Source organism: Echinops telfairi, unplaced genomic scaffold (assembly GCF_000313985.2).
Source record: "Echinops telfairi isolate 266 unplaced genomic scaffold, ASM31398v2 ScPeMD7_1;HRSCAF=3_0, whole genome shotgun sequence".
Taxonomy (NCBI): Eukaryota; Metazoa; Chordata; class Mammalia; order Afrosoricida; family Tenrecidae; genus Echinops; species Echinops telfairi.
In genome coordinates, this window is record NW_022103896.1 from 93,226,768 (window position 1) to 93,239,614 (window position 12,847).

The 12,847-nt window shown below is 37.6% G+C and overlaps 1 protein-coding gene across 2 annotated transcripts in view; it reads left to right on the plus strand.

Moving 5' to 3' along the window:
- The window catches only part of SPTLC1 (serine palmitoyltransferase long chain base subunit 1), a 59,145-nt gene extending 46,304 nt beyond the window's left edge, over positions 1-12,841 (plus strand). For both annotated transcript variants that reach the window (XM_004713900.4, XM_045287500.1), the window contains 6 exons: positions 723-818; positions 1,150-1,246; positions 2,779-2,833; positions 7,348-7,465; positions 11,347-11,420; positions 12,737-12,841. In XM_004713900.4, coding sequence (XP_004713957.1) covers positions 723-818; positions 1,150-1,246; positions 2,779-2,833; positions 7,348-7,465; positions 11,347-11,420; positions 12,737-12,830 — 534 coding nt within the window. In that variant the 3' untranslated portion in view covers positions 12,831-12,841. The remainder of the gene's footprint in view (positions 1-722; positions 819-1,149; positions 1,247-2,778; positions 2,834-7,347; positions 7,466-11,346; positions 11,421-12,736) is intronic.
- The last annotated feature ends 6 nt before the right edge of the window (positions 12,842-12,847 follow it).

A 12,847-nucleotide genomic window follows, 5' to 3' on the forward strand; every position in this document is an offset into this window, starting at 1 on the left:
TGTAGCAACGATGAAACATACAACTTTCCTCTGGTTCTTTAATGCCTCTTCCCCCCATATCATGACCCCAATTCTACCTTACAAATGTGGCTACACAAGAGTATGTACAAATAAGAGCTGGGAGCACAGGGAATCTAGGACAGATAAACCAAGAGTAGTGATACCAGGAGAATAAGGGGAAGGTAGGGGGAAAAAGGAGGAACCGATTACAATGAGCTACCAGGGGAATAGACAGCAGAAAAGTGGGTAAAGGGAGACATCGATCAGTATTAAGACACAAAAAGATAATAATAATCTATAAATTATCAAGCGTTCATGAGGGATGGAGGTGAAAAAAGAGGAGCTGATACCAAGGGTTCAAGTAGAAAGAAAATGTTTTGAAAATGATGATGGCAACAAATCTACAAATGTGCTTAACATAATGGATGGATGGATGGATTGTGATAAGAGTTGTACGAGCCCCCAATAAAATGATTTTTTTTAAAAAATACACCCTCCATCAATTGAAGCATTTTGTTTCAGAGCCAAATCTTTAAACATTCATTCTTGTAATTATAGATTTTGCATGGTTTGTCTTTGCCTTTCACATAGTAATTTGTAAGAATTCAACCTTTTAATTCAGTTTTTAATGGACATGATTAATGCTGAAGTTCTTATCTCCAAGTTGTCATTTTCTCCTTATATTGAAGAATAACTACCGGTGTGTCCCTCTTTCCTGGCAGATTGATGATATTGATTTTATCAGTGCAAACATGGAGAACGCCCTAGCCTCTATTGGAGGCTTCTGCTGTGGCAGGTCTTTTGTTATTGACCATCAGGTAGGCATCTCTTAATAGCAAAACCATACACTGTAATGGGTTACTTATGAAAACATAGCGTGAATAAAAAACTTCACTATGATGTAGTTCATTACAGTTTTTATTTAAAAGACCATTTAAAAAATATTGCTCAAAATATTTTTTTTGGAAATCATCTTCCTTTAAAACTCTTTTTATTATATATGTAATTTTTAGCCATTCTTGGATCTTCCACATCACCATTTGTACAAATTATTTCATACATGATATAGGACATTGCTGCTATACCAGAATGCTTACCATATAAAAGGCAAAGAAGGGTCTTTAATACTGTGAATTCGTTTCTTTTTAGCGACTTTCTGGCCAGGGCTACTGCTTCTCGGCTTCATTACCTCCTCTGTCAGCTTCCGCTGCAATTGAGGCCCTCAACATCATGGAAGAGAATCCAGGTATACTTTTTGAAACTCTATTCCAAAAGCTCTCAATCACTATTAATTATGTTCCTCCTTTGCTTTCTGCAGGAACTAACTAGGAGAAAATATTTGCCAGAGAGAATTCTGAATGCCATGTCCTGGCAGTCCAGCATATGTCAGAGACTGTCCCTGGAGTAGTCTCTGATTCACAGCATGGCTGCTGTGTCAGTGTGTGGCAGTGCGTAAGGAGGAACAGCCTCCGAAACATCCCCATGGCCATGTCAAAACATGACCATCATCGTTTGCTTTATACTTTGTTGTGAAACTAGGGGAAATGTGCTGCTTTGGGTATATTGAATTTTATACCTGTTGTCTGGTTTTCCCAACAGTCTTTGACCCATCATTTGGTACTGAGGCCAACCATGGTTCACCAATAGAGAAATTGCTTGGTGGGTCCACTCATACCCTGCCTTTAGCAGGCTCTTAAGTTACTGGGTTTACTGAAATAAGTCGACAGGTTTCTATCTAATCTATACAGGGGGGGAAATTGATTTAAAAATGATATATTTGAGATATTGAGATACTTCAATCATCACTGAGTAAATAGTATTTCCTTTACATTTGAATTCCAGTTATTGGCATAATGTCAAAGGAGGAAAAAGGAAATAATTAAAAACTTGCTGAAAAAACATAAATTAGGGAGTTCCAAGTTTTGAAGATGAAGGAATCAAGGAGCAGAAAAGTGAGGTAGCGCACTAGCTACCTATGAAAGCTTTGGCAAAAGAGCAGCAATTGATTTCATATATCCTAAGTCCCAATAGATTTTACCCTCGAATTATGTGGCTTTTATAGCAAACACTTTTATCTTTTTGAAATAGATACAAAAACTGTTCAACAGAAGTAATCATAACTTGCTCTTTGGTTTTTAAAATGAAAAAAAAAATAATAATCATTAACTTTGAAGAAATTTTCTCTCTTTTGGAAGATTTTATAAAAATTGGTTATAATAAAAATAATAACCATGGCAATTAGGAATTAAAAATATCACTTTAGCTATAATAGAGCCACCTTATCAAAACTGAAAACAAAGGAAGAAGCAGGCTTTTTACCTGGGAGCTTGTTTTCACAATGGTTGATGTTGGTTTTAATTCAGCGAGCCAGAACATGGTGTGTGTCTGTGTGCACATTAATATCCTTGCTTTAAGATAACCTCACACTTGCACCTTTTTGGAGGTGGTAGTAGATATTTTGATTTTTTTTTTTCCTTCTCACTTGTCCTTAAATGAGGAAAATGTCCAAGGAAACAGTATAAAATTTACTATAGTGTAAGGGTCACTATTTTGCTTAGAAAACACTATCCCAGGTTTTGCTGAAAGTAGACCAGCAAAATGAGAATGCACCAGGTTCCTTAAAGCCAAAAACAAAAGCTCTCAGGCCGTCAGAGAAAAGGAATTTTCTAGCTCTCAAGTATATGGAAGAATTTGCTACATCTTAATTTGATGAACTGTGTCTTTGAGTAATAATATCAAATATTCCTAGTATACTATCAAAGATATTTTTTCATGCAGGTATTTTTGCAGTGTTGAAAGAAAAATGCAAGCAAATTCATAATGCTTTACAAGGGTAAGTTTTATCTATTTTCCACCAATTTAATGTTTATCTGTACCCCTTGAAAGTACTAGTGAAAACCTCTGAACTTTTGCTAGGGGAGGTCAGTCTGATGGCCTTGAAACCAAGAAACCAAAAATGTGATTCACTTAGATTGGTCTATTTGCGTAAAACCAAATTGCTGTTATTTAAAATAATCATGATCTGGTTTTTGTCAAAATGATAAAAATTCATTAATAAAATACTATAGCAATAGAGAAATTACAAAGATGGAAGTAGCAAATCACCCTAAATCCTACCACTAGAAATAAGGCCAGTAAACATTAGAAGTTCTCTCCAGTCTATACAAATAGTTAATGTATTTTTTAAATAGGTATGTATTTATTATATTGTTAAATTCTTGTGATTATACTGCCCATGTTACTTCTTAATAAATTACTAAATTCTGTTTTATTTCTATTAATACAAGGAAAAGAAAGTAAAATTAAAGTGAACCATATGAAAGTTTCTTTCTTTTTTCTTTTTTTAACGATAAAAGTCCCCAAATCCCCAAACTCACAGCCATCAAGTCGATTCTGACTCATAGCAACCCCTATAGGGATAGCAGCAGCTCCCCTTTGGGTTTCCAAGACCTTAAACCTTTACAGGAACACACAGCCTCATCTTTCTCCCTGGAAGGCAGATGGTGGGTTCAAACCATTGACCTTGTGGTTAGTAGCTCAGTGCCTAGCCCACTCTGCCACTAGTGTAAGATTTCTGTAGAGTTGAGGAAACTGTGAGATTGCTGACAATTTTGGTCTTACAAAAAATTATCTAGGATTGCCCCGGATGTTTCTTTTTCTCTTCCCTAAGGTTGAATGTACCCTTTTGGTCTTGAAAGGCTTGCGTATTACCAGTTATGGGACCTACAGACTTTGCATAAAGAAAAGAATAATTGATCAATGAGTAGATCACAGCTGTCTTAAATAAAGTAGGGGCAAAAGTAATTAAAGTTCTGGGTGTGTCTACATGACTGATTGTAACAAAAGCTGTATTTAAGGTAGAGATATATTATTTGTATTGGTTCCAGCAACATTGATTTCATGAAATATTAACACAGGCTGGAACATTGGAATCACTATATATTCATGACCACTACCCTCAAAGGCCACTCAGTCTGGTAGTGTTAATGTTAGTTTTAGAAGTCCAGTATTCAGCTATCCCAAACTGTCTCACACCTTGTTCTTCCTGATTCCTTAACTCCCTGTCTTCGATCCATCTACCTCGAGCTGTTATCCTGGCCTCATGCCATCACTTAAGAACATCCTTATTTTCCCAAATCAATCTGTATGTCTGCCTGGAGCCCTGGTGGCATAATGGTTACAAGTTGAGCTACTAACAACAAGGCCAATAGTTCGAAGCCACTAGCAGCTCCTCTGGAGAAAGATAGGGTTTTCTACACCTGTAAAGAGTTACAGTCTCGGAAACTCACAGGGGCAGTTCTACCCTGTCCTATAGGGTTGCTACGAGTCTGCATTGACTGTATGGTAGTGAGTTTGTTGATGTCTAAGCCAATCTTCTTCCTGTGACAGCTGAAGAAATGCTCCTCCCACCATCACAGGCCCTTCTTGCTTAAGGACGGAGTGCTTTCATTTTGTATATGTTTTTTTGCTGATTACTTATTTCTATGAACTGTTCTTATATCCAGCAATTTTTAAGCTTTTCATAGTTTCAGTAATTTATTTGATTTTGTTGTGATCATATGCATAAACATCCTATTACCCGCCTAATAGTTTTCTCTCTTCCTCTCCCAATTTTTGTGCATCTTACTTTGTTTTATCTTTTTTTTCATCGGTCAAGGTCTCTAGTACTGTTTTAGTATATGTGCTGCCGAAGCGAGCACGTCTCTAGTACTGTTTTAAATGGAGGCAGTAATAGCAAACATCCTTAATTACTATATTCCCAGGACCATTTCTTCATTAAGTATTAAACAGCATAGTATTGATTGCCTTTATAAATTATAAATTAGATAAGTGGCCTTTATAAATTTATTCCTAAATTTGGAGAAACAGGGTGTTTTTTTTTAAGTCATAAATAGGTGTGGGAATTCTGTAAACTATTTTTCACATCTATTAAGATACATCATTTTGGTCTCTCCTGCTTAGATCGATGTATTTTCTGATGTCAAACCACCATACTGTACTAGTTGAAGTGTATTTTCTACAGTTTTATTGTAAAAGATACGATTCTTTAGAGACTAAGCCAAGAAAACCCTGTGGAGCAGTTCTGCTCTTACATATGGGATCACCAGGAATCTGAATGGACATTTTCATGTACTTTAGTGACTACGTTACACCAATGTGGTGGTAGCTTCAGCACATGATCAGGTAGTTTTTCTCTATTTCCTGCTTTATGTAGCAAGGGTACAAGAAATGGCTTCATTCTTTTGTTGCTTAACAGTTAAGCAGAGGCTTTCTAGACTTGGGACCTTTCTGTTGAGTGTAGGTAATAACTAATTTCCTCTCTTGTGCCTGTATTCTTTTCTCATTTTGTTTTCTGTTTCTATCTTTCCATGTATTTGTCTTCTTATTCTTTCTTAGTGAGTTTAATTTACTGGTTTTATTTCCTTTTCTCTGGTATTTTCGATTATTCTGAGTAATTTAAAATTGTTTTTCTAATCAATTCATGACATCAAACTAGCCAAACTAGTTTGCCCCTTCATCAGAAACTGGAAGATTACCCAGTTGCTAACACAGATGGTTATTTGTGTCTAAAGCTCTCCTTGGACTTGAAACATAACAGGACTAAGCCATGTATGTCATACAGATTGTTTTAGCACTAATACCTGGCCCAGTGCTTGATGGTTACCCACTTGGATAGAATAATATTATCCAAAAATTTTTTTACCTCATGGAATAGACTGTAATTCTGAACTCAAGCTAAAACTCTTGTGTTCATTTGGTTTTAGTTAAACTTTAATTTAGGCAGACAAATTGGGCATTTTGTTTTGTTTTATCTCCCATTGGCTTCCCCTACCCATCTGTCAAAACACAAGTTAGCTTGGCCTTCAAGTGCCTTGTTAAGGAAAATTTAGGCCATTTGATTCATAAGTAAGCTATTTAAAAAGCAAAAAATTTTAGGTTCTCTTCTGAGACTACATGACCTTAAAAATTTTACTTCTTTGTATACAATTTTAAAACATTCAAAAATTGCATAGACAATAAGTTGTAAAGGTATATGGCATATATCTGCACCAGTGAAAGAACGAATGTGGAAGATACTCTCACATTCCTAAAGCCCTAGATATTGAGATTCCATGATTCAAATCTGAAACCTCCTTTCCTGTGATATCTTAGCATGACATAATGCTTCTAAGTAAATGGCACACAAATTAATAAAAAAAAAATGATTGGAAAGTCAGATGAGATTAAGTTCCAGTGCCCAGCCCAGAGTGAACAGGACATGGTGTGGGATAGTCATTCAACAAAAGTATGCTGAATGTTAAACTGGAAGGATTCAAATATGCTACCTATATTTTTTGTGCTAATTTCATCCTAAGGGATATATAGGTATTTTTAGGTGAAATTGAGTGAAAATGAAAGAATCTGCTTAGCATAATTTCAGACAGTCATGTGATACCATTGTATCCTAGAAGGTAACGAAGTAATATAGCATATGGTTCTCATGACATCTGTCATATAAACCTTTGAAAACAGCAGCCTTCACCCTTCTCCCTAAGAAACCTGTCTTGCCTGGAGCAAAGGACAAGAAAAAAGAAATTAATCTTAATTCAAGCAGAATTTAAAACTAAACATGCAAATAAGGAAACTTAAATGTAGACATTTCTAGTGATCAAATTTTATTAGTTTTAATGGTAGCTTATTCCCATAATTTTCAAGAAATGCAAGCTACTAAAGAAGTAAAGACTATTTCTTGGCTATATACTATTGTCTATAGACTAAAGACTATAAAAACACTATTCCTTGCCATATGTAAACCCATGAAGGAAATAGGTTTCTGTGAAGGAAACAGACATAGCTGATAATAGGCTAAGATGCAGCAGGCCCCTCCCTGGATTAGGTGATGTTAGAAGCCCCTCTGAGAGATGATAATGGAACTAGAGCCTAGTATATAGAGTCCCTGTACACAGTGCACAGTCAGAGGAAACAACGAGGGCAAGGCTCAGGGGAGGGGACCTGGAATAAGGTATGTAAGGATGCAAGCCTCACAGCTGTGATGGGCAAGGTAGCAGGATCAGGTAGACTGATTAGTGGAAGTCTCGTTTTCCCTGTGAAATAAAAAATACCTCCCATTGCAGGGGATGCTCAATTAGGAAGTGCTGCCTAGAGTATGTATTTTTTAACGTGTGTGTGTGTGTGTGTGTGTGTGTGTGTGTGTGTGTGTGTGTTCAATTGGAATTCCACCATAGTTATAATGATGTTTCCAGTAAAAGTCACTAGTTCCTGTTTTGTTTTTGTTTTTTTTAATGATTTAGAGGTGAGATATCTTTGTACCAAAGGGATTTATGTATGTGTGCTTCCCTTCCTCAGCATTTCTGGACTAAAAGTGGTGGGAGAGTCATTTTCTCCAGCGTTTCACCTACAACTAGAAAAGAGCACTGGTTCTCGAGAAAAAGATGTTAAACTGCTCCAGGAAATTGTGAATCAAGTAAGTATCCAGGTGTTTAAGTGAATCACCCACCCCACTTCTGCTTCCACTCCTGAGCAATGTTTTAAACAATGTTTGAAAGGTAGACCTCATTGCCTCAAAAGGTAAGATACAGAGACAGTGCTGGTCACTCCTCTTCTCATATGGCTTGTTCTAAATCTGGAGGGCCTTCCTGATGTCCCTCTCTACCCAGTTACGTTTGTATCCTATCTGAAGTGACAGGAACTAGTTCCTCTGATTTGACCACCAACGTTTTTGTGTTCATTGCCATGTTGTAGTTAAGTAATAAACTTGCTTCCAACCTAAATAGTCTACAGAAGATGCATTTGCTTGCTATGTACAAAGTCAGGCTATCAGACATTGCAGTGGAGACGACCTGGTGGGTAGTCAGTACACACACTACTGGACAACTCCTAATCGGGAGTTAGCCTCCAAGGTGATTCAACAGTGGTTTATTAGCTGTCCTTCAAGGTGATAACACCCTTTAATCAAAACGGGAGGAGGAAAACACTACTTTAACTCGCCTAAAATGAGAGCTTTGTTTTAATATTCTGAAAGTTATTTGACTATTAGTTATAACTTAGTTACTAACCGAGAAATGTATTTCTGGAAAGTCACGTGGCCTTTTCTGTTCCGTAGAGCTGCTTCTCCTCAAGTATTAACCTTCTGACTTTGCTCTCTGTACTTGTCGCTACCCTTATAACATGCCTTCCCAGCACTGACGCTTGCCATCACTTGAATCTAAAATACGTCTTACATGTATTTTACAATGAAAATATGGAATTTTTTTTTTAACTTGTCCTGTTAATGATTCTTTCCAAAGACGTGGGCTCCAGGTAGCAAGTAGATGCTTAGGGTAATAATGATGGCACCGTCTGTCATTGGCTTCTCTGTGGTCGGCACGTGCCAGCTTCTTCTATACAGCACCTCAGGACTGCTCCATGCCTGCCTTGTGCCCTCTGTGTGTTTTGGGTGGGGGGCTAGGGGTGTTTCCAGATCCAAGTCTACGGACACATAGCTGTTAGTTTAGGGACCAGCATATGGAGCTAGCATCGGCTATCAGCCACAGTGACTGAGCGACTAATCGGCAATGGCAGATTCATGGAGAGTTTTATGTCATTTGTGGCCTTGTGTCAGTTGTTAATTAAAAACCAAAAATAAAACCAAACAGAAAGTGCGATACTAATGTAAGTGTCAGATTATGGACTAACAGGAATGGTTCTTGTATTGTTAAGTGAGAAAATGTCAAGTGCAGGTTTGCAAAATTGAAAAATGGCAGGTGCTCTTTAAAAGGAAAAACTCTCGATAATCCCTTTTACTATCTGGGTATTTTTATTGTAATTAAAATATGTACAAATATACAAGTACAGTAGTCTTGTAATTAGCATTCTTACACAAATGTAATACCAAAACAAACTTGGGAATTAAACCCAAACTCAATGAGCAAGTTAGTAAGATTGAACTTAATTACATTACCTGAATGTGACAGTTGTTTCTTTGTTTTTTACAAAAACGATGGCCTCTAGGATCTGCTTGTTGTAAGTTGGTCACTTTAAAGTATGTGTGTTCTCCCTCCAAGTCTCAACTGAACCTTGTCAGGGGGTTAGATTCCAGTGGACTGATTCCATACTAAATCCAACTCAGTCCTTTTTGCATTAAATAGCAGCAGTTACATTCTGGCTACTACTTTGTTCTAGTGAAAGGCAAATAGAATATATGAATGAAATGGCTTCATATTAACTTGCTGTCTTTATTAACCTGTGATATGCATGTGACACAACTCTCCTTGGTGTAAGTGCGGAGGACTTTGAAGCACTTGCTGATGAAGAACAAGGATTACAGCTTTCAGTATGGATGACAATTCTATGTGAAAAAGGCCAAAATCTTCACAACTGGACTCATAGCTAACATGATCAATGGGGTGAAAAATTGAAGTTGTCAAGGATTTTATCTTACTCGGGTCTGCAATCAATACTCATGAAAGCACCAGTCAAAAAATGAGTTGCATTCGGTAAATCAGCTGCACAGCACCTTGTTAGAGTGTTGAAAAGCAGAAAGGTTACTTTGAGGACTAAGGTGTGCCTGACCCAAGCCATGATATTTTCAGTTGCCTCATGCAGGTGACAGGTGGGCATTGAATAAGGAAGACTGAAGAACTGTTGCATTTGAGTCTTCATGAGGGACATCAGTCAGGGCCATGTTATAAGAACTAATTGTTTTCCGATTGGGAATAGAATTAAGTGTGAACCTAGAATCCGCTCATGTATCTATGGTTTGTATATATCTCTGATTTGTCTTAGAAACATCATTATTTTATGATAGAACATTATAAATCATCCCCCTGCAAGGTAATTCTGTTGAGGGTGTCACTAATTTAAGCAATAGTAAAGAATTTTAAAAACACTTTAGAAAAGAAAATTATAGGCCGGCTTCACGCTGCAATACATGAATTGTTGACTTAGATTAAATTCTTACGTGACTGGACACTATTTACACAAACAATGTGAGTTGGTGAAAGGGCAAAACTTTCAGTAATACTCAATCACAAACGTAGACCCATTCCTACAATATTAATGCATGTCATAAGGAAGCCATTAAGCTAATAAATATATGGTAACCTCAGGCAACCTTTCATTAGGCACCCTTAAAGCACAGCATCTGAACCAAAGTCCAGTAACCACTAATTCCATACCTTGGGTTAATAGCCATCTGCTGCTTCTCATACTCGGGCCTTTAGTACAGCCCTAAGTAAAAGGGAGTACTAAAGTCAGTTCCATAAATCTGCTACAGATGAGTTTAAGGTAAAACCCAATTCACTTAAGAGGGGTTTTCACATCGAATCTTCTGATGTGACCTCTGAAGGATGTTGTCTGGCTCTAAAGGACAAAGTCTAAAGTCCCAGAAGTCTGGCACACAGCCCGGTTCACCAAGGACATAGAAACTAGGTCAAATGTGTCCAATTAGGAGCATAGGACCAGGCATCTTCTCCCCTTGGGTTGTATATAAGTAGTTAGGAATATTTTTTCCTGATTAGAGGTTGCTTTTCCCAGTTTACCCACCAAGAGAAATGTACTTGCCTTCCCAGAAGCATACATGCTCCTCTCCCCCCATCTTGACTTTAATTTCCAGTTTATTGATTTGAGGTGACCTTAACACAATGTTGTATGGCAGCAACTGAGTGATCTTCCTCTTCCCACGGCCACGCCCCCCCCCCACCATCTTGAAAATCTTGTACTTTTTGGAAAATATTCCATATTGACGCATCCAACTCTGTGTAGTTGCAGTATATAATTCACATAGCACAAAATACGTGTTAGGCCACTATTTACAGTGTCTGTACAACTTCTAGTCAACAGACTACTTATGGTTATGTTTGGGGGATTCAAAAACTACCTGGGAATTGTTTACTATGGTAGGGTTTGGGTATGCATTACTATTACAGTGTTTAAGAGTCCACTGTGCAGTTCAGAATCTAATCAGCAAGGGTCTGTAATTATTGCCTGGCTTACCTTGGTCTGCTTTTTGTGTTTTCTGTACTTTATAACTCTGTTAGTAAGGTAGCCACTACATTATTTAAATTAACTAAAAGTAAATAAAATTAAAAATTCATTTTCTGTGTGCATTAGCTAGATCTCAAAGATGTTCAATAGCCACATGTAATCAGTAGCTACTATATAGGTGGGCACAAGGAAGATTTTCAAAAATTTGTAGACCAATGCTGCTCTAGATTATGTTGTGATATTTTAGTTTTGTTTTCATGCAGTTGTAATTGGGAAAATGAATTAAAACTGTTGAGAACTAACACTTTAGTTTATCTTCCTGTTCTCTCTAGCATGTATCTGACATTCGGCTTGCAAACATATCTCTTTTTCATTATACAGTGCATGAACAGAAGTATTGCATTAACTCAGGCACGCTACTTGGAGAAGGAAGAAAAGTGCCTCCCTCCTCCAAGGTTAGTTGACATTAAAATAAAACTTTCTTTTTATCTTACAAAGGCTGCATGAAATGTATTTTACTTGAAATTTTGGAAACATATCTCATTAAAATGTAATACATCACCTATTTTCTGTTTTTAAACTGCGTATTTTCAAATTCTAATAATAAATCATTTAAGACTCACATTGTACCTATATTAACCTAAAGAAATGTCTAGGATCCCAAGAACCATGGGGTCAGACTACAGTTCTAATCAGCAAATAGCTACCAAGTCCCTAATGTTCCTAATGTTCTAATCAGCAAATAACTACCAAGTCCCTAATGTACCTAATGTTCTAATCAGCAAATAACTACCAAGTCCCTAATGTTCCTAATGTTCTTATCAGCAAATAACTACCAAGTCCCTAATGTTTCTAATGTTCTAATCAGTAAATAACTACCAAGTCCCTAATGTGTTGCACTAGCGGCATCTGCCGGCAGAGCACTGTGCAGCACTACATCCAGCAATCACGTAGTAAAACACCTAGAACAGCAGTTCTCACCCTGTGGGTCGTGACCCCTTTGGGGGTTGAATCACCCTTTCACAGGGCTCACCCAATTCATAACAGTAGCAAAATTGCAGTCATGAAGTAGTAACGCAAACAATTTTATGGCGTGGGGTGACCACAACATGAGGAACTGTATTAAAGGGTCGCGGCATTAGAAGGTTGAGAACCACTGACCTAGGGTAAAGCAAAGCAATTGTAAGACAGAAAACAGGTTTGCTACCAAGTTTGTTACCAAAAAATTCTGAGAGCATGCCTTGATTCACAATCTTAAACTGGCATTGATTTAACAAAAGATAGTGAAAGTTACTGAAAGAAACATGGTTCTGCTTTCAAAGGGCTGACAGTGGTGTCGGGAAATAGACGCACAAATCAGGACGTGGTCAAGGACACAGCCCTGGCTGCAGTGCGGTCACAAGAGAGTTGACTGCCCTGGAAGGAGCTGCTTTGGACCTAAGCTAAACACGCAATGAATTAAATAGAGGGCAGAGCCCCACCACCAGGTGACTTTGACTACAGACTTAAGAATGGTAGGGGGTGAGGAGCAGGAAGACCAGAGAGCAAATGTTTTAGGCTTACAGCCCACAGGATTCCTATGACAACCATCCTGCACTGCCATTGTTGTTTGAAAGCTGCTCTAGACAAAACCTAACATCTGACTGTGTTCCACTAAAACTTTATTGACAAAAATAGGTGGTGGTATGTTGTAACTCTGAGACCATAGATTGCTAACTCCTTGTATAAGCTCCCACTTTACAGTGTTTTGTAATCCTTTATTGTTTTTCAGCATTCGAGTTGTGGTTACAGTGGATCAAACAGAAAAAGAACTAGAGAGGGCGGCATCCATAATCAAAGAGGTAGCCCAAGCTGTTCTGCTTTAGGAGGTGTCTCCGGCGTG